A 23,311-nucleotide genomic window follows, 5' to 3' on the forward strand; every position below is an offset into this window, starting at 1 on the left:
TTGGGGGGGGGGGGGTAGTTGTGGTTAAGATCATCAGTTATTAAAGTGCGTCTCATGTTCTGAACTGTGGGCTAGAGAGGAGAGAAACTGTTCCCTATGCTTCACGCGCCTCATTATTTCTGTTTCTTTCACCATACAACACTCCACTCACTATTCCTTCAAGCATGCATACCTGTTAACATGACTGATCTATTGATTATCACACTTCATAGGATTATTTGAATATTAAGTTGTTTCTGTTTAAAAATAAAAGTAATGGTGCCTTCACTGCAGTTTTGTGTCATCGTACTGTTCTTCTTTGGTCGACCATGGCGAGGCCTGAGTGGAACCTGTCCTGTTGAACAGCTGTATGGCCTTGGCTTCCGTGCTGCAGCTCAGTTTCAGGGTCTTAGCAATCTTCTTATAGCCTATGCCATCTCTATGTAGAGCAACCATTCTTTTTTCCAGATTCTCAGAGATCTTTGTCGTGTTGAACTTCCAGTGACCAGTATGAGGGAGTGAGAGCGATAACACCAAATTTAACACACCAGCTCCCCATTCACACCTGAGACCTTGTAACACTAACGAGTCACATGATACCAGGGATGGAAAATGGCTAATTGGGCCCAATTTGGACATTTTCACTTAGGGGTGTACTCACTTTTGTTGCCAGCAGTTTAGACATTAATGGATGTGTTATTAATGGCTGTGTTATTTTGAGGGGACAGCAAATTTACAGTTATACAAGCTGTACACTCACTATTTTACATTGTAGCAAAGTGTAAGTTCTTCAGCGTTGTCACATGAAAAGATTTAATCAAATATTTACACAAATATGAGGGCTGTACTCACTTGTGACATACACACACATGCCACACACACACACACACACACACACACACACACAACTATATACACACGCACACCCACTACATTGAGAGCTATGTTGTGTTTTTCCTTTTAAAAAGAAAAATTACAATGTTGTGTTTTAAATATTAAATGTTTTACTCCATGGGTCTTTTTGTCACAGTTTTGGCCAACACAGTTTTTATATTCATATATAACAACATAAGATTATATTCCAGACTGAAGGACACAAGCACTCCACTGGAAACAATTTTACAACAGTCCAGAAAGGGTAAAGGCAGCAAAACCACAAAGTGCTTTCAAAATGTCAAAAACAATTTTTTAGTGCCCCCCCCAAAAAAAACCTGCTCTTTGCTTTGCAAAGCTACAGAAACCTGCAGGTAGACGTGGGGCCTGTACTATGAAGCAGGATTTAAGGTTAGCAAGGTAACTTCAAGATTAGATTGCTCCCAAGTCCCTGTCACAGCCGTTAAAATTTGTGGTTTAATTTTTTTTCCTTTATGGGAGGCTAGCCTAACTATTACGAGCATCTATATTTCAGTATTCAAGTCTAACTACAGTCTTTCAACCGCTATTTTAAGAGTAATCTTTGGAACATTTAGTGTAAAATAAATTAATATGCATGTTGAAGTGTGGAGTGAGTTGAACGACCACTTATTCAGTGCCCACAGCTTTTAATGTCCGAACGCAGACACACAGCCACTTCTGCTTAAAGAATAAGGACCAAATTGTCATACACGCCATGAGAACATCTAATACCACATTAAGTTAGTGGAACACAAATGTATTTCTAGTCAGATCTACTTGTGCCCTAATGATGGGGCAATTAACGGTTAACCTATGCATTCACACAGTCGGTGATTTTTTGCCAGCTGTCCTTGCATTTAGCAGCTGCGTTGCTGGATGATGTTTAACTTCTGAGTATTTGTCTAATATTATAGTTTGCTTGTTTGTAAAATATGCCACTCTGCTGCCAGTAGACTTCTCCATGTTTGCTTTTGGTCAGCTGCTGCAAACCATGCCCCCTTTTTTGCTTGTGTTCACAATCTCTACTTGAATACTGATAAGCACAATATCATCCATCTATATGTAAAGTTTAAAGGACCCACTATCCTGTAATATACTGAACTTTAATGTGTTAAAAACAAACATGGTCTCATCCTCAGAGGTTTACAACCTGACTCCTGATATCTGAATTTCTCACATTTCAATTATCAAGTTAAAGAGGTTACAGAATGGAGACTGAATGAAGACACATTGTCTGCTTGATGCAAATGCCTTAGTCATAGGACTAAAAGGAGAAGAAATATTACAAAATGTTCCCCAACCATACTATGTTTAAACATGAGGCCTTTTATAACGTGTTATAGGTAAAACTGTTGTAACATCTAATCCCATTCTTCTAGCAATGTTTGAGGTAAACTAGACTGAGAGCCAGCGTCTTATCACCTAGGTACATAAATAAGCCCCTCTCACGCACATGGTAAAGATAAAGGTTACAGAAGGTTGAGTTACAGGCGGACAGAATTTAAATAGGCGAATAAACAGAAACCAATGTGTTTTACAATCCAACTATACTTTGTCAGGGACAGCGCCTACCCCAGAGATCAAATCAGCCTCACTCCCGACATTAAAATCAACCCATCGCACTTTATATGCTGCTACCTGAACTGTTTAGTGTATAACTGCAACAACTAAAAGTGTATAATCTTTGGACCAGAGATTGCTACCACACTTACCATGAGAATTGTATGGAGCAACTCTGACATTTCACTGAGAATAGCTCCGAGGGAGAAACAAAAAAGAACTGAATACAATTCATTGAAATTGAATCAAAGTAAAGTGTGTTTTTCAGGACTTCTACCCCCGACAATGACAAGGAGACACTGCAGAGAAAACAATACAAATTTGCTACATGGCCTTATAACCTTCGTGCTTGAGGAGACAAACAACTTTATCTATAGCCAAATCCAATTAAAGTGGAAACAGGACAGGGGCCCGAGACACATTTGTATCTAAAGATTCAATCTGCACTGCTTTTCTGAAGCAACAATGGATTATTACTTTATTTGACTGCAACAACTATTGTAACGATCAGCTTTCCACCTGCCAGACATTTTGACTGTCAGTGCAATTTTCCGCACCCCATTTGAAGGGAGCGCACAGATCCTGCCAGAAACAATTATTCTCTCTCTCCCTTTCACCAGCACAGCATGTGGCGAGGCCAGTCAGAAAAGAAAAAAAGCTATGCATCCACATGGCCAGTGTTTGGTGAACAGGTCCCTAGACTAGGCTTGGCTGCTGCGTGCTCAGACACAAGGTCTTGCACCTGTCCCTTCTCATACACATAAGCAAATAACTCGAGCACAGGGAACGGACTAGACCCATGAATCTTGAGAAACACACAAACTACTTACTCCCATTTATTACAGCAGTTCCCCAAGGGTCCCCCTCTGCCTATTTGTCTCCATGGTGTCAGGACCACGGTCTTTCCTACATTCACAGTCTCAACCTGCTGGGCACCATATGTCCAAAGGAGAAGCACTGGCAATAAAGCTAAACAGCCAGCACTGGGAAAGGCCATGGCTAAGGCACTGCTGACTGCTAATGACCACAGTAATTCATAATTATTTGCAGTATGTCAATATATTGTCAGTACCCAAGCACTCCATAAAAAGTAAAGACTAGACTGGTGTTTATTTTGACCGTTTCCACTTTCGAGTAGCTGCAATATGCACTAAAAGACCATTCAATTTCTGTAATGGCACCATTACATAGTTTCCATTAGTATATGAAATTGAGTTTGCAAACAGATTCCCAAAATGACTAGGTATGGGCTTATAGCAAAGGAAAAGACAACTCTTTAGTCCAGGTGAATTGTATGTACATGTAGACATTTGCGTATGAGTGATGCTGTAGACAATACTGGCATATTAATGAAACAGTCACTGCTAACAATCTACTGCACATTGTTGGAATGTAGTATGAGCTTTTAACCTTCAACACACCTGTTATGCGATGAACTGAAAGCCAACATGAAGTGCAGTTGATCAAAATGGGTTTTCTTTAAAAGATGGAAGCATCCACAAAGGTTTAGGATCAACACATCTAAAAAGGGATACAATGCCAAACAGGACTCGATTTACACTGTGCCCGAGGTGCTCAAGCTTATGGGCAATTGCATTTCGAATAAAATTTATGTCACTTTTTAAAGGCACACCTGTAAACGTCATTTCGACACAGAAAATGTCAAATCCATAAAACACCTCAATAAAACAGATGTGCAACCAACATAGAAATCAATGGCTCAACAGTGTGGCATCTGTTGATACTGCACCAGGAACGCATGTTGTTTACAAAATGTAGTATGTGAAGTATAACTTAGGGCAACAGGTATTCTCTCAAAACCCAGCATGGTCACAGATGCCCAATGGAATCTCTGGTCATGCCTTGTAATTAGTACAAATTCTGCCTTGTATACTTTGTATGAATACAAAGTAGATGTTTTATGCCCCAATTTTATGCATTTACTACTGTAAAATATTTAATATGACAGAAAGCTAGAATAGTTCAATTATCTCTTTAATTTCAGTCATTTGGTTATCTGACAACCATAAATTAATAAGAAAAAACGTCTAAAAAACAGTAAAAGTGCTCATTACGCATTATTATCAACTCATTACAAAATATATATTACTGGATTATAAATAGTGATGCATTTATGGGTACATCACTTTAATTCTGAAGCTGGTAAATGTGGAGCTAATTCTAAATACTTTGATCTGCTACTTTTATCTTTATATCATAATTTGGAGAAAAAAAGATTATATTTTCTCAACTATATTTAGAAGAAAATAAAGTAGCGTAAAATGAAAATTGTACTTGAATAAATGTACATACTTGACACTGCATCAATTTTCATTTTCAGTATGCTGTAGATGGTGATGGGATAGAAATAAACCCATGACCTCAGCAAAGTGCCATCTCACAGATAATAATCACATTTTAATTTTCTCCATGTTGTGTGACAATTCCACTTAGCCATGCTCATCTACTGCTAATTAAAAAAAACAAATAAAAAAAAAAAACAGCAGGGGGCAAACTATTCCTGAGTGACGGATGTAATCCGGTCCAGTTAGTCAGCCGATCTCATTCTGACAAGTGCAAAATCAATTATAAATGCATTACAATTAAGTGTTTTACTTAACTAGAACTGTAACCAGCTTAATCAAAACTACAGAATGAACAGGGTATGAGAACAAAAATTACTTCTCTTGAGTTGAGGCTTTAACAGGTTAGAGCTTTCCCGTTTCAAATAAAAGCTTATGGGATGCCAGATGTAAATGAGTGCAGAAAATAACTTTCTAGCCCCGACTCCCAGGGGAAACCGCTAGATTCTTTTTTCTGTGGTGATGGCTGAACAGCCACCAAGTCCTACCAGGCCCTTTCTGCTTTTGCTGTATGATTGACGGGAGCTTGAGGCAGGAATGGAGTGAGGCATCACTGGCATCCCTTGAGACCACCTACAACAATAAGAGTGGTGACATTATAAAAGATGTATACATGTACTGCAACATATAGGATGACATTGAAGAAGCATATTAATAGTTCAAATAACAAAACAGCACAGTGAGATGTGGGGAAGCAATCACAGGCAAACTCAAATCAATATCTCCAAGCATGGCTGGCAAAATAAAATAAATAAGTTAAACTTACCTTTCCTTACAATTTAAAGACAGGTTTAATCCATCTAAGCACACTATAGGCAACAGATGCAGCGCTCAGCAGAAATGAGATGTTATCACAAAAAAATTTGGGAGGTGCTGCCTCACTGATGTTCTGCTTTAATACAACATGAAAGTCAAGTTTGCAGGGGAATCTGTTGCACATCTGAGCAAAACCCGAGGAGATAGAGGGCAATGTGTGCCAGTCCTTGAATAAATCCCCTGCACATAGTGCAACTCTTACAAAAAAAAAAAATACAAACTAGAGTGTCTACATGTTTTTCTTTGTTTTTATTAAGCACAGGATAAGGTACTGTAAGAGATTCACACATACGCTACTGTTATGTACTTCTAATACAAAGTGGTATACAAAACAATACAAAGTACCCATTGTATAGTTGACAATAGCTTGATTACAAACCTCTTTATTCTCAGAGTTAATTGTCACAAAAAAAATTTTTACTACAGAACACAAAACAGGTGCAGGCATTGAAAACATTGACAACACCTTGCATCTACTTAAATAGAATGCAGTACATTTCCCATTAGGTCTGCACTGTGCATGTGTATATGTGCTTATGTTTGCAAGTATGTGAGAGACGGGAACAAAAATATAAAATAAAATAAAAAATAGAGTGGGAGAGTAAATGGTCTTATCAGGGATGTGCAGGTCCAGTCCAGCCATTTTGAGTGTGTGTCAGAACGTGAAAAGAGTGCAAGCTACTGTGCTGGTCTTCTGCTTAAAGCAGCCACCACCCCCACATGAACACAGTACATGCATGAATAACTGTCTGACTTAAGAAAGACAGTGATGATTTCTTTTGTGGCTTACTGACCCCACTCTCTGCTCCCCCAAAAGGAAAGTCAAAATAATCCATGTTTGTTATGCTCACCGACAAAAACTCTTCAATCCACCAATCATTATTTGACAAAGGAAAGGTGAATACTCACAAGTATGTTGAGAAACAAAAAACTAATTGCTTTTTAAGGCAAATCTTATACATTTAGAGCTGTTTGTTGGTTGTACAGAAACAAAGGAAGACTAAAGCAAGAAAACCAGAATACTTGGCACAGAACATAAGTTTCTACTGAGCAGCCAGTTTCCTTATGTTCATGATCAACCTCTTGCTGTAGTCCTTGTGGTCAACAGGCTTCACTTCCATCACTGTAGCCTTAATCCGGGATTCATCCTGTCAGACAAACGATAAGAAACATTTATGACACATATTCCAGGCCTGCAAACTCTGCAGTCAGCCCAACAAAGTTGAAGTAGTTTCAGACAAACTCTACAATACATTACAATTTTTTCACTGTACACATAAGGGCATAGATTCTCAGCATGTGATGTTAATATAGATGACTTTTCCATCAAAATGAATGTCTGCTTGGAATTCAACGTTTGGTTCAGCTGAATTCTCTGGCTCCTCCCTTACTGTGACAAAATAGAGCTAGCAAACAACATATGTAATAGACCCTGGAGTATACCAGCCCTATATCACTGTCCGTGCCATAATGAGTGGTGGTCAGTCGCTCCCATGCCAACTGACCCATTTTGTCACACACTATGTAGCCACGAGGTCATCTCTCCCATAGTCTTAGGTCCCTCACTCATGTGTTGCATTTTTTTTTAAATGATGGGAGAGAGGGTGCAAGCAGAATTTAAGAGTGGAATTACCCTTTAAGCTCACTCTGGACAAGGTTATGTTACTGAAGCTCAGTTAAACAGCAACATTTCACGTTGCAGCAACAAAACAAAAGTTTCATTACAAATATGAGGTCAAGGTCCTGCCTTAAGTGCAATGTGTCTGCCTGGCTTGAAAACACATACTCCGTACAACTCTAAAGACAATCGTATGTGAAATATATTACTTGTCTACCAGAAACAAATATGTAGGCATCGTCCCTTTCCCGGTGACAAAGTAGGTTAAATTTGAGATGTTTGGACTGGGTATCAGCATTGCGTTGGCATACAAATGAATACTTCCAAAAAAAAAAGAAAAAAAGACCGCCTTTAAAGCCATAACCACCTCCACAGCTGTCTAGACAGGGGAAGGTCATTTCTACCAGGGCCATTATTCTCTGCATTTAAACAGAGGTTACACTCATTTTGTCTCCATTAATCCTGTACAGTTGAAGTGGGTGAAATGCAAGTCATCTTTCTTTGGATTGGTGCCCACATTTTTTTAATAATAGTCCGTTACAAATCACAGATTTGTAAGATGTAAGACAAATATGGACATATGTAAAAATATATAATAAGACAAAACTCTACGATAGTGGAAACGCAGCTTCCTAGAACTCAATTACCCATTGGCAAGATCATTAAGACGGTGATAAACCCAGATGGATATATCAAGGCAGTAGTCTGTGTCAAGGGTAAAGTTTACACAAGACCAGTCGCCCACCTGATCCAGCTCCCTGCACTCGGAGATGACACCCAGGGAAGGTGAGGGAGGAATTCCACTGATTGCTACCAATGTGGGGGCAGCTGTTGTGAATTCCTCACGTAAAGAAACAGGGCAATTCACGTTATGTATATAGTAACGACGTATGCTAGTTGCATAAGTTATGCAGAAACAGTGGAGCATCAGAGTTTTGTTCCATTACGGCAGTTGCCAGAAAACAGTCAGACAATGTAAGTCAGACTCTATATTTACACAGCAGAATGATGATAATTGTACATTTATTAACAGTTTACTCCTCCAAAGCTGTAATAAGGATTTAAGTGGTGTGATGGTTATCGAGCATTTCTCTGTGTTTTATTGCAGAAACTGTTGCCATTACTACTCGGCCTGTAACATGTTAACTCCGTGCAACAATCAAAGAAGTTTGAACCACCTCTAGTGACTCTGTGCTCTCTAGCAGAAGCCCTGTAGCAGCTAATGTTAAGGATGTACAATAATTACTGATCCGATACAATATCTGTAGATATTGGGCAGATTTTCATTATCAGAATCATATCGGAAAATTAATTTTGGCCGATGAGAATCAAAGTTGTTGCCGCGCTCAGGGCGTCATGTTGCTGCGCCTGGACAGAGCCACATAAACACGAGTGCAGGCAGCTAAAGTCAAACAAACATGTCAGGTTTGGATGTTAATCACAGTTTCAGAAGAAGACATCTCTATTGCAATATGGCATCAGTCTATATGCATTGTCCCCCTCTCAATCTGCTATGATTCAATACAGGTAACAATGTTCTAAATGTTAAGCTACATGGCAAACTAAGCTGAACAGTTAGACTACAAATAGCTTTCAATTTAAGTTAGCTGGTTTGCACAAGTGGCTAATTGCCAAGCTAACATTAGCTGTGCTTCCTGTAAAACACATACTGAGGAGTTTTCTGGAGCAGTGTGAACAGCTGACTAGATATTAGCTCAGCTACAGCCACAGCAGCAGACCTCATTCCCTCCCCAGCCTTTTTTGTTATGCTTTAAAGCACATAAGGACCTAAGGACTGAGGTTTTAGGTCTGGATTACGCTTTTATTTTGTGCAATAGAGAGCTCCCTGTTACAGTGCTGTTTGCAGCTTAGAAAATACACTGCTCAAAAAAATAAAGGGAACACTTAAACAACACAATGTAACTCCAAGTCAATCACACTCCTGTGGAAATCAAACTGTCCACTTAGGAAGCAACACTGATTGACAATCAATTTCACATGCTGTTGTGCAAATGGAATAGACAACAGGTGAAAATTATAGGCAATTAGCAAGACACCCCCAATAAAGGAGTGGTTCTGCAGGTGGTGACCACAGACCACTTCTCAGTTCCTATGCTACCTGGCTGATGTTTTGGTCACTTTTGAATGCTGGCGGTGCTTTCACTCTAGCGGTAGCATGAGACGGAGTCTACAACCCACACAAGTGGCTCAGGTAGTGCAGCTCATCCAGGATGGCACATCAATGCGAGCTGTGGCAAGAAGGTTTGCTGTGTCTGTCAGCGTAGTGTCCAGAGCATGGACCAGGAGACAGGCCAGTACATCAGGAGACGTGGAGGAGGCTATAGGAGGGCAACAACCCAGCAGCAGGACCGCTACCTCCGCCTTTGTGCAAGGAGGAGCAGGAGGAGCAGGAGGAGCACTGCCAGAGCCCTGCAAAATGACCTCCAGCAGGCCACAAAAGAGGGTGGTATGAGGGCCCGATGTCCACAGGTGGGGGCTGTGCTTACAGTCCAACACCGTGCAGGACGTTTGGCATTTGCCAGAGAACACCAAGACTGGCAAATTCGCCACTGGCGCCCTGTGCTCCTCACAGATGAAAACAGGTTCACACTGAGCACATGTGACAGATGTGACAGAGTCTGGAGACGCCGTGGAGAATGTTCTGCTGCCTGCAACATCCTCCAGCATGACCGGATTGGCGGTGGGTTAGTAATGGTGTGGGGTGGCATTTCTTTGGGGGGGCCGCACAGCCCTCCATGTGCTTGCCAGAGGTAGCCTGACTGCCATTAGGTACCGAGATGAGATCCTCATAGCCCTTGTGAGACCATATGCTGGTGCGGTTGGCCCTGGGTTCCTCCTAATGCAAGACAATGCTAGACCTCATGTGGCTGGAGTGTGTCAGCAGTTCCTGAAAGAGGAAGGCATTGATGCTATGGACTGGCCCGCCCATTCCCCAGGCCTGAATCCAATTGAGCACATCTGGGACATCATGTCTCGCTCCATCCACCAACACCATGTTGCACCACAGACTGCCCAGGAGTTGGCGGATGCTTTAGTCCAGGTCTGGGAGGAGATCCCTCAGGAGACCATCCACCACCTCATCAGGAGCATGCCCAGGCATTGAAGGGAGGTCATACAGGCACGTGGAGGTCACACACACACACTACTGAGCCTCATTTTGACTTGTTTTAAGGACATTACATCAAAGTTGGATCGGCCTGTAATGTGGTTTTCCACTTTGAGTGTGACTCCAACTCCTGGGTTGATAAATTTGATTTCCATTGATAATTTGTGTGATTGTTGTCGTCAGCACATTCAACTATATAAAGAAAGGAGTATTTAATGAGATTTCATTCATTCAGATCTAGGATGTGTTATTTTAGTGTTCCCTTTATTTTTTTGAGCAGTGTATATAATATATATAATAAAATGTGGCACTGGCATATGATATATCCTCCCCCAAGTGAGATAAATTACTTATTTTTGATTGTCTACATTTTACAAAACAATTTGTAAATTTTTGGTAAAATCAAATGTTATTTGTCTTGTTTAATAATATCTGTTTCTACAACAAATGAGAGTATTTGGGTAAAAGTAGTACAGGAAATACTATGTTCTCTTCAGTAAACTAAAAAAAGAGGTGTAAATATCGTTATCAGCCAAAATGAGTTTGAACATATCGGCATATCTAAAATTCGGCCAAAATCCAATATCGTGCATCCCTAGCTAACATCATCCATCATCCAGCAGTTTACAATCGATAATTTTAACAGCTATACATAAATATTGATGGATAAATTAACCTGATAATAAAATTATGTAATGTATTGTACAAAACGATTATGTAACTTCAGGCTTAGCGCAAGTTAGGAAATAGGTGCAACATGGGAAAAAAGATAAAAACCCTCTGTATTGTGTAGTAAAAAGGAGTGGGAGCACTAGTACCGCTATGGTGAAGTGTTTCTATGAGTTTTTTTGCACCATGCAAGCGCATGAGTAAACACATGAATGTGAGGGATGCGATGCAACAATCACTAATGAACAGACACTCCTGTTTACAAGAAAACTCCACCAGGCACCTTGAAGTGTAATCAAATGACTGGGTTTCAAAAAGGTTGCTGGGGATTTCAGGAAGAGAGATGCTAAGCTCTGTGACTCGAATGTAATCATCAATGCAGAAGTTTCATGTAACAACTTTAAGGTAGTGTGTCCAACAAAGCATTTTTTCCATGAGGCCAGCATATTTTTTTTAATTGTTTGCAATGGGAGTGCCACATATTTACACTATGCAGCGTGCAGAGGCACTGAGCATCAGTGCTGAGTGTGGCACGTTTTTTTCTATTCACAGAGTTGAACTTTTTTCAACTTTGGGTAAAATGCTGTGCTTGTCAGGGTCACTTTTTACCAAGCTGTCCAATCACAGTGGAGAAGGGGTGGGACAAATACAGCAAAGACCAAGGACCTTTCTGAAACTAGACCCCGCCACTTCCACTCCGTCACAGAGTGAACTCTGGTCAGTCACCTTCACAGCCAAATTGAACTCCCTAACCAGCGTAGGGTATACAGCGGACAACTTGGGGAATTCCCCCCCCCAGCGTAAATAGGATCCGACTTTACCGCTGCACTCACTGCTATAATATATCAAAAAAACAGTTGTATTGTACTGTTGTATTATCAGACAAGAACATTTTTTTATTAAACACAATATAACCTTTGAGCTGCGTTGTTAACCTGTGAATGGTGATATGAAATTAGTTAGTGAATCCTACATGTTAACTGTCAAAGTCACACAGAACTCACATTTGAAAGAAAGTTCTCCCATTGTGCAGCAAAGGGTGTTACACACCTTCAACAAGCCGGCATCGGTGCTCACTCAGCATTGGAGGGTTCAACAACCCCACTACCACTCCACCCTCATTGGTTGAGAGGAAGTAGGTAGGGAGAGGGAGTAGAAAGCAGTTTTGGAAAGGCCCCAACTTTAAGTCACATCCTCCATGTACAACAACAAAGGAGGAATTAATACTGCTGGTCTGATCATTCATGTCTCTACAAGATGAGATGATTTGTTCATAACAAGCTGTCTGCAAAATTAGGTACTTGCAACACATAAATTAACGCAGATATTCCGTATCATAGAAACCAAAGTGTCTCAGCTGAAAAAAAAGGGCTGCACCTCCAAAGTTCTCTCAAGCACTCCTAGATGGGTTTTTTCAGAAGAGCGCCTGCCATTTTCAGCTGGTAACGACGGCCTTGGTGGCGAGCTACTCTTCCATACTGTGGTTAAATCGCATTGTGCCATTAGATATTTGATTGGAATGTGAGGTTATTCAAAACAAGCATATCTGCACTTTGATTTTGTTTTTTTTAAACAAGTTCAATCAATCAGTTCTACAAGTGTGCACAGCGCTAAAAACACATGCTTACTGCCCCTTCTGACCAATGTGGTAGAAGCCTTTAAATTAAAAACATGCACTATGGAAATAAAACATCTCTCTACCATGAATGTCACTGCAATCTTACAGCATTAAAATTCGTGACAATTTTCTGAGCAGATTTCTGTAAACTAATTTGGTTTTAGCAAAAGCAGGATTTTCTTCCTCCTACATCAAATGCAGGGATATTAGTCATGACAGCAATTAATGAACAGAGCATTATAAGTGTTGTGGTATTCTACTTCCACCATATACACAGACAGTAATGACTGTAGTTACAGTTGATGAGTGGGTGTGAGACGTGTGAGCAATTCTGTAAGAAGTCAACATCACACAGCCAAGTTGGGTGTAGATCCACACTTTGACAACCTGTGGTGGGCCCCCCTGCATTCAGTACTGCAAGTGTGCATACACGTGAGCATAAGGACACCACAGATGAATTTGTTCCACTTTTTTTTTTTTTTTTTTTTAACAGCTTTAAACTTGCCAGGAACACTTACAGCAAAGCACCAGCAACTAACCATTTCATAGTTGCAATACAACTCCAATACAGCCTTATAAAGAAAGCAGGGTTGCGGAAGAGTCTACTGAAAACTGGCACCGACACCAATACACCTGCATCCGATGAGTAACTTAAACACTAGTCAAATTGTCACTTTTAATCCCCAACCTAGGTCTAAGATGTAATATTAGCTATATAATATATTAATATATTAGAAAATATTAGCTGACCAGCTGTTTGCTTTTAAATCCACCACATTTCTGTTCTGAAACTAGGCCTGCAGTGGTTAAGACTGGACCAGTGCTCATATGAAAAGCTTGAAAATTCATTATCAACCTTTTCCATCTTTTGATATGCTGTAATCAGTTACAATGCCTAGACACAGTTGACAAGGGTCCTGACCAGCACAGCAGTTTGAATATTATAGCTCTAAGCAGACATTCCTGATGTCAGGCAAATTCAAGTGGTAATATTGGTATGGTAATATTTAAAAGATTGTTTTTTACCAGTAACAAAACATCTGTAGTAATTAAGTCGGTCATCCACTGACATTTTGAGTGTTACAACACATTACCCACTCAAAATAGCAATATTTTGAATGCCAAAATGCAACTTTGATGTTGATTTGTGTGAAAATAATTATATTATGCATTACGCCCACATAACAGTTTTGATAAACACTGTAATTAATCATAGTGTTTTTATTTAATAGCACCAAATAAATGATACTAAGTGGTATAGCTTTTGGTTCTCAGTGGTACCTCACATTTATCCTTATTTAAAGAATTTAGATGCCAGAATGAGAAATTATGGCTGTAATTTTGACTTTTGATTCTTTTAACAGTGATATCGTTTTCTGCTTATTGAGAACATTATTCCAATTTGAGTTTTGGTTTAGTGTGAGGTCAATCAACAAATGCATCACAATACTTTGATTTTAATACTAACGTCCAATAAATCTTGATCATTCCTAATACCAACTGTAGAGTCATTGTCTTTTACGTAATACAGCGATAGTAAACAAGTTGTTAATTGCACACCAGCTGACAATTATTTTCATTACTATTTTAGATATAAAGTTCCTGCCAAGGTGATCGATAGGGTTGGGTATTGAGTACGGGTTCCAAGTTGGACCCTAGGGTTCGGCTGACCAACGATGCCATCGTCCATCGGTGATGGACGACAGACATCACAATGTTGAGCAAGCATCGCAATTTAAATCTCCCAAGACTTGAGGTGATGGGGTTGGAATCAGAACAGAGATTCAGTAAGAACCAGATACAATAAGTAGAATCTGAATCGATAAAATTTAAACGATACCCAACCCTAGTGATGGGGACCTTTAAACGTGCTGTGTTTTAGTGTTTAAAGCAGGGACGATTTCATCACTCATGTGACTGTGGCAGGTTCTTGACTTGACTTAAAAATAAAGAGCATCATTTTCTCAACAGTTCTAAAAACCTTGTTAAAGAGTTAAAGTTCCAGTGTCACAATGATACAACATTGGTGTCATTGACTGTTAATAGAGCCCTGGACCAGCCCGACAAAGTAAATTTTTCAGCCCGAGCTGACGTGCTCTCTCTAACTCAACTTTATTTATAGAGCACTTTCAACACCACAAGTGGAACCAGAGTGCTGTACAGAAGGTATAAAAGAGAACATACAAGTTACAGAGCATTATCAAATGCTAAAGAAAACAAATAAGGTTTAAGCGTACTCTGAAGGACAAGTTTTTACAGACAGAGGAAGGTCATTCCAGAGCCTAGGAGCAGCAACAGAGAAAGCCCGATCACCTTTACATTTTAAACGGGATCGCGGAACCATGACAAGCGATTGATCATTTGAGCGCAGAGATCGACTGGATTGACAGCGGCTGATTAAATCAGTAACATACTCCGGTGGTAGGCCATGCAGAGACTTAAAAGCATACAACAACGCTTTGTATTGAATTCTGTATCGTATGGGTAACCAATGTAATTTAATTAACACCGGAGTAATGTGCTCTCTTCTTAGTACCCGTTAAAAGTCTGGCAGATGAGTTCTGAACGAGCTGCAAACGGGAGAGAGAAGCCTGACTCACACCCAGATACAGCACATTACACATGCAAAAACACACACACACTTATTATAGGCCTCAAAACATAACTACCAGTGCCACCGACAATCATGCCCACAAATATTAAAACCGAATGTCCATTACATGGAAGCATAAGCATGCAATAGAGAATAATGTTCTGTGTGTATACGGGCATAACAAAAGGAGAAAGTTAAATGAGCCCGACCAAACCCCGGTTTATAAAATACAAAAAATTAACATAAAAAGGACGAGCCAGCCCAAATCAACTCAGTGTGCTGGGGGCTTGCAGACCTATATCTGTTCTACTTGACTTAAAGCCCCACTCCAGAGTATTTTGACATTTCTATGATATTTCATATTTTTCTGAGTCCTTTCCTTACAATGTTGATTACCCACATAGTTCGGCAAATATTTTTTGAAAAATAGCTTAATTTTGTGCTCAAAGTCACTTAGTTGTTAAAACGGGGTGGTGACGTATCACTATAGTAATTCCATAAGTCATACGTCATTCTCCAAGCTTGCGCAGGCGCACTGTCACGCTGTCATGCCTCGTTAAGTCAGAGCATCAAAACGAGCTAGCTAACCAATTTATCATTTAATTTACTTAGAACTTAGAGTAGGTATGTCTCTCTGTGTCTGATTGTTGGTTTGTCTTTCTAGTTTAGTTAGCTAAGTTAACTAAGTTGTAGTTAGCCAGGTGTAGTTAGCTAGCATAGTTATTGCAAAAAGTTAGCTAACGGAGGGTCTTCATTTTATTTTTTAGTTTCCTCCTCTTGGTTTAGTGTGCTGTTCATTTTCATTATGGCATTTGTGCATGCGGTGTTGGAAGACAAAACGCGTTGCACTTTCACCTGCCACCGTCTTATATACAGTCTGCAACATGCATTTTACTGATGGACATTTTACCAATGCATCGGCGGAGGCAATGGTATCAGAAGTCTTTACATACAGTTCAACAGAGTAATAGAGTGTTTTACAGTGTAGTGATGTTAACACAGCATATCGTTAGTGAACACTCCAGCTGGTCAGTTTTTGGTTATCATGGTAATTGATTACGTACGACTATTAACCACACCCCCATTCTCTGTTTGAGAAAGAACGTTAACCAAAAACAGCAGTTAAAACTGTCTGGAGGGGGGCTTTAAGGACCTGCTTGGCCCACATCAAGCATATACAACATTGTTCACATGACAACATGTGAGAGCACGGCACAATGGCTGGCTTGTATCATTGAGAAGGAAAAAATAAACTGAGAGTGTTTGCAGGTGTCTCTGTTGAAGGAATATGGGGTTTATAGGCAGTAGCCAATACATGCTTGTAGCAGTGCCATGGGCAGTTAGGATGCTGAGCTGAATGTGATAGACACAGTGGCCTCTTCTGTGTGTTGAAGGCGGATGCAGCCTCTGGCTCAGCTCCAGACTTCCTGCTCAGAGTCCCAGCCCAATCAATTCTTTTATGTGCTTCCCTCAAAACAAACCTCTATCTGTGTGGCCTACAGGAAATAGTGGCTTCAACTAATCTGTGTGTGCACACTTCACAAAGCCACTGAAAATGAGCAGCATACACTCAAGAGTTTTTTAGAGTTGGTTCTGTCAGTTAAATGAAAGCAGAGTAGTTTTGTTAATGAATAGGAAAACTATCAAAAAGGAAAAACAAACAGCTAAACCATAAAGAACCTGTTTACGTACCATGCATTTTCATTTTACAAAGGAATGATGGTAGTTCAGGAGATTAAGGCTGCATAATTTAAATAAATGCAAGCATATATTCTATTTTATTACAACAATATATCCATCTACATAGCATGCTGTGAAGGCAACAAATCCGTAGGCATTTGATCACACTAATTACCATTCATGCTTTACTTACGTTATATGTTTCTAGCTTCACTCTGCTGCGAAAGACGAAAGTGTTGAAGTTGGCTTGTTGGAAGACCTCGTCGAAGGCAGCCTCGTTCTGAAATTCAGAAACATTTCATCAGCTCAATTTTGGTACACATATTCTTTCAATCAACTGTTAGTTTCAAGTGCAAAATAAAGTAAGTGTCTGATAACTGAGTACTGAAAAACAATGCCTGTGATCCTCTAAATAATTATGCCTGGATGAAAACAAGCACAGTATGTGTCTATAACACATTTTTCTACGCGGGAGAGTGTGTGTATGTGCGTGTGCATGTTTGGCAGTAACAAGGCCTGAGGTTTAGCTTTTGCCCTGGCCATTTCCTGAGGCCAGTATTATATTTAGGAGGGGGAATCTCACCGAGTCCTTTAGCTGTCCCAGGTAAGCTGCATTCTGACCCAGGATGGCCTCTGCACTCTCCTGGAAACAAGTCACCCACTGGTTGTCTCCATAGTCTGCAATGTTGGCCTGTCAGATTACAAACAAAAAGAAAACAAAAGGAAAGGGTAAAAAAGGAAGAACGGTTTTGATGCATACACATATAGATCAGTGTACTCTTTTTAAGAGTTGCTCGATGCTTTATGGTATGTCTCTAAAGAAATCATTACAAGTACCCTATATCCTGCTGGCTAGCCTGGCAAAACATGCAGAGTCACAGTGCTCTTGTGATACATACAGAGGAAGCAAATTCACAGCTTATGCTACAGCTTGTGAAGAATAACAATATGTTGACTGGTGAGTGGTACAAAACAAAAGCCGCTTATCTCAGATGTCTGGCTGCAATTTCTCTGTTGCTGACTGAGTGAGTTTTTGTACATAATGTTGTAGTTTAAAAAAAAAACATGTTTGTTTTCAAACGAGATGAGAGAAAGGGCCTCTCAGTTCCTCTCTGCACTTTCTGTAAAATGACTAACAGCACAGTATGGAAAGCTGTAGCAATTAATCCCACATAACTCTGAATTAAATACAAGTGTAAAAATGTGCTTTAAATGTCAACTGGGGCAATGAACCACAGGGAGTAGTTCATAAGGGGAGAGAGTGGCTTGAGTCCTGGGAGACAGAAAGATGAATAAGTACAATCAGTCAGCATAACAGAAAGACATGGAAATAAGAAGACTAGAAGGATGATACCCATAGCCTCAGCAGAAGCATCTGCTCAGGACTAAGCAGGAAAGGCAGGAATTTAAGATATGTGCATTAGCATTTATGCTTGTGTGTGGGTGCATGGCTGGCACAGCTCAAAAAGAGTTAAGTTTTAGGGAACCCAGTGCTGAGTCACTTACAGAAAGGATGAGGCGGTACTTGAAGTTGGGGAACTCTTTGTCACACTTTTCACAGCGAAACATGCCATTCTGTTGGTCTACCACTTTTTTGTTACAGTCTTGGCTGGGACAGGCCTGGTAAAGGCAGTTTTCCTTGCGCAGGTACACTATGGTAGCTATGCAGGTGTAGTAGTCTGCCTAAAAAAGGGAATATAAACAAACAAAAATTCATTTAAACAAAAGGTTTTGTGCCAAATTATGTTACTGAAAAGTATTTCTTAATAGACATCTCTCTCACAACCTTTATATTTTCTATGTTTAATACGGTGTCTGTTGAAAACCAGGAATAAAACAGCATGAAATTAACATTAAGATGACATTTTAAGGAGCCTAAACTTGTTTTTTTGAACAGTCAGGAAGCAACATTTTGGTAACAGATGCACAAGTTACACTCCCAACCAGAATCCTAATGGCTCTGACACAAATGCAAACAACTGAAGGTAGCTGCTGCTTTTGCGGGAAAGAGGCAAACTTCAGAAACTGAATGCACAAACAGCCTTCAGGAAACATTCCTAGTCTGCATGGAAAACATTCAAGTAAGTGACATGAATTTAATTGAAATAGATGTATACGATAAGAAGCTCTGGATGAGCTGTAATGAAGAGATGAGATGTTTAATGTTTACATGTTTGCAGATAAGTCACATCACCTTTTCTTCATCTGGAAGGATCTCCTCATGCTGGGGAGGCTCTAATGCACATCGGCAATTGTTATCGCACCCTAACAGCTAATTGTTTTGCACATGTAAATGCAATTATGTTAACTGTTAAGAAACACTTAAGGCTACAATCATCTGTAATTAGAGATTCTCCAAAAGGACTGAAAAACAGAAATCGTGTACATTTCTTTTAATGCATCTGTAAAATATTTCAGCGGTCTGGCCATCATGACTGATGTTTACTCTCTCAAAATCAGTAAACAAACAAGAGATCCCGTGCTGAGTGGTACACTGAGCTTAAAAAATAAAACAGCTCTTAATAATGTTTTTAATAATTGCAAACAAATAAACAGGAAAATAATTTAAAAATATATGCCGCAAATACAATGAAAATGAATTTTTTGCCTCTCTCTCTCTCTCTCTTCACCAGGCCCTGATCATTGTGTTAGTGTGCAAAAGGCATTTGACCCCAATTAACTTCCAAAACAGGATAAATTAAAAGCTCTTAAGAGTGTGGTAAATGACAGCAACAAAATGAGAAAAATCATGCTGTTCCAAGGAGATCAATCTCTGCTGCTTTTCCAAAAGAGGCCCCATTAATCAAGTAAATACTTCAATTAGCGTGCGGGTGAGCAACAGTGGGAAGAGAACAGAAGATCTTGTTTCTCACCTCTGTCATAGGCAAATGCAGTGTCAAGCCAACAACATGGTGAACACTTACTGTCAGAGGGGGCAACTGGAGCATTGTGGAAACTTGAGATTGTGACACAAAGACTGTGACAGGGACAATTAATCGCAACAGACTTTGGTTAGGGGGATCTTGAGAGGCCTGACCCCCATGCCCCTGTGTATGGGATGCCTCAAAGGGGTCGAGGACAGCCTCGGCTCAGCTCGTTTGTCAATACCAGGCCGCATCACACGCCATGCTGAGGAGGAACAAGAGCCTCCGTAGCCCAGGGTCAAACCTTTCGTCCTGAACAGCAGGGACCTAATGCCAGAAGAAGCCCTTCACCTGACAGGGGGCTAATGATTACAGTCCAGATTTGGGGTATGGAATTTAAGAGAAAAGAAATAGATGGGGCTGCTTATGCTGCATTGTAGGTCTGCATATGATAGAATTGCTCAAGATGTTATTCTAAATAAGGAAAAAGACAGAGCAATAAGCCATTTACTATTTGTGAATGGGAATCCTGCAGTTCTGGCCATAGAAGAGAGAATTTTGAGGGCACCACAAGTAGGACAGGGTCACTCAGCGCCTGGGGAAGCAGACAAGCATGCAGTTTCGCCACTGGATAAAAATCCAACTCATTCAACAAAACATATTTTTCACTTAATTGACTCTTACAGACAACTGCTGCTATTTTCAAAGGAATTATGGGCCATTGAGCTTCCATAGATACCCTGCCTCCAGTGGCAACACTAGAATGTCTTTTACAGCCAGAGCAAAATCTCGGTGCGCTCTCTCTTGCATCTATTAATTTTCCAAGTCTTAATGGGATATTTTCATTGTACTGTGATGATTACTAATGTGCAGAGCATGTTATTTTGTGTTAAATTACACAAGTTAAGATCTCTATACAGGTCACATTATCCGCTCTAGACAATTTATACACTTCTGCGAGCACCATTTCCCTCAACAGTATGAATGAAAATAGGGGGAAATTAAAGAACACACATATTACTTTACTTAACTGAGGGCAGTAACTTCATTACAGATGGCAACGAAGAGAGCCTATGTAATCCTGGTAATCAATATCAGAGATAAATGTGACTTTCACTATGAACATACACCAAGGCTGAGAGGACTGCCACAATACAGGGGGATTAATGACCAGAAGGTCAGGTACCATAGTGGTATCCAATTTTAAGAACACATACCTAGTGGTGTATAATTTTATGAGTCAATGATTATAAAGATTCATCACACTAACTCTCAGCTAAAACAGCTATGAGTGACAAGGTTACACTGTAGCAAAACTATACAGACCTGCAATGAGTGGCATGTACAAATGCAGCTTGACTGAGTGCTTTTATATTTGTTGTTTGGGATTCAACACTGGTCTTTCAGTTTGTCCTTGAATATCTTCAAAGAATCTCCTTGAATAACAATATGTCTGGGGTTACCATATCTTCAATTTCTGACTGCATCAAGGCAAAACTGAACACGAGTGTACCTTGTCTCCATGTCCCAGGTGCTCCGTCTTGACGTCAGATAGGGTCTTCCAGTTGGTGTTTCCTCCCCCGCTGCCACCTTTCATCTCCGTCAGAGACTGTCCGTCCATTGTGTGACCCTCCTTGTCGTACCTATGTGAAAGAGAAGGAATACCAATCACTGCTGATTTAACCTCAGTCCCAGATTCAAAGGGAATGTTGGTGTTTAAACCACTAGCACAGGAGTTTTGGACTGCCGGGAGGAGGAGGTTTTCAGGCCCGGGCTGAATTGTTCTTGTGAAGTTGGAAGTAATTTATTCCTGTGTTTTAAACGAGACTTGTGTGATGTTATACTGTGTTGAAATCGGTGAACAAAATGTTACAGAGGTATTATGCTATGCTATTATGCGGTATTATGCTAATTTTCAGGTTCAAAATCCTATTTAGGGGTTGTACCAGAACAGGTCAACATGGTTTAATTTTCAAAAAACACCATATTTTTTGTCATACTGCACATTGCGGCAGCTCCTCTTTTCACCCTGTGTTGAAGGCTTCGTTTTAGCTATGGAGTAAAAGGGAAAGGGCTGGACTACAAGCTGTTTTCAAGCAGTTCAGAGCAGTTTTCTGTGGGAGATGGAAACTCCCTTTGGGGTGGACTTTGAGTTATATACCGTTTTTTGTGCAGGTAATAGGTTTGCAAAGTGAAAAAGCCCAAAGGACTAAAATAAAGGACACATTCAGAATCATTACCGCTAGTCATTAACGGTGGATCACTTCATGCGTGTGTTTGTAAAATGGCCCTTTATTATGGGTTTGTATTTCTCTGTAATGTTACACTATTACTTATGACATTCTTTCTCAGCCCTGGAACTCAAACCATTTTCTGAGCCCCCGCCAAAAAGTATATATTTAAATATTGTGCTTTCCTCTCCTCTCTCCTATCACTTTCTGCAGGTGTTTCTGGCTCTGGAGCTGTGGAGTCTGGATCTGTGGTTCTGAGTCACCTGCTGCCCCCGTGTTCCTGCACGACACCCTCTGCTACAATTATTATCTTTAACATTTTGATTATCATTAACACTACTATAAATATCTGTACCATTATTCATTCAGTCTGTACCTATATTACCTTTACTGCCCATACCCGTGTGTATATTGTGTAGGCTATCTCCCTCCCCTCTCTCCCTCTCTGTCTCTCTCACCCCCAACCGGTCGAGGCAGATGGCCGCCCAGCCTGAGCCATGGTTCTACTGGAGGTTTCTGCCTCTTAAAAGGAAGTTTTTCCTTGCCTCTGTCGCCTAGTGTTTGCTCTTGGTGGGAATTGTTGGGCTTCTGTAAATAACATCATAGAGTATGGTCTAGACCTGCTCTTTTATGAAAAGCACTCTGAGATAACTGTTGTTGTGATTTGGCGCTATATAAATAAAACTGAATTATTAAACTTCTATCATAAATGTGCGATGACCAACGACTACTAGTCCTTTAGAAAAATCTTTAGTGGTTAGGGCAGCCCTAGAAATAAATGTCGTCTTAATTTCTCAAGCTGGCATACCTATTGCTTGTTTTGTCCACCCAAGATTTTAATATCTGAGGATCAAGATAATCATAATATTCACATTTAAAGGAGCTGAAACAACTATTTGAAAGTTTTGTTTAAAAAAAAAAAAAAATATATATATATATATATATATATATATATATAAAAAAAACTTAAAAATGCTAAATTGATGATCTAAATAGCTGTTAATTTTCAGTCAATTGACTAATCCATTCATCAAGCATTGGTTTCTGCTCTATATAGTTTAGTAAATTAAGTCTACAGCAAATCACCACATTTACCTACATAAAAATACATTTAGGAAAGCTGCATTTCCACTTGAAATATTCATAGTGTTGGTATGCCAAGGCCTACTTTTGGACTGCAGCTTTATTCATTTCAATGCATCTGAACCAAAGCAGGAGACACAATACGCTGCTGTTCACATGACTGTCAACAGACTGAAGGCTGAACATTAACAGTTGGCTTAAAAATAAAATCTTGTT

At 39.9% G+C, this 23,311-nt stretch overlaps 1 protein-coding gene across 1 annotated transcript in view; it reads right to left on the reverse strand.

Annotated features, from left to right (window-relative positions):
- Nucleotides 1-5,842: 5,842 nt before the first annotated feature.
- The window catches only part of rpa1 (replication protein A1), a 32,795-nt gene continuing 15,326 nt past the window's right edge, over nucleotides 5,843-23,311 (reverse strand). Inside the window, exons 13-17 of the mRNA XM_046074687.1 lie at nucleotides 21,295-21,424; nucleotides 18,424-18,600; nucleotides 17,501-17,608; nucleotides 17,111-17,197; nucleotides 5,843-6,760 (exon numbers count right to left, since the gene is read on the reverse strand). Coding sequence (XP_045930643.1) covers nucleotides 6,656-6,760; nucleotides 17,111-17,197; nucleotides 17,501-17,608; nucleotides 18,424-18,600; nucleotides 21,295-21,424 — 607 coding nt within the window. The 3' untranslated portion in view covers nucleotides 5,843-6,655. The remainder of the gene's footprint in view (nucleotides 6,761-17,110; nucleotides 17,198-17,500; nucleotides 17,609-18,423; nucleotides 18,601-21,294; nucleotides 21,425-23,311) is intronic.

Source organism: Micropterus dolomieu, linkage group LG17 (genome assembly GCF_021292245.1).
Source record: "Micropterus dolomieu isolate WLL.071019.BEF.003 ecotype Adirondacks linkage group LG17, ASM2129224v1, whole genome shotgun sequence".
NCBI classification, from domain to species: Eukaryota; Metazoa; Chordata; class Actinopteri; order Centrarchiformes; family Centrarchidae; genus Micropterus; species Micropterus dolomieu.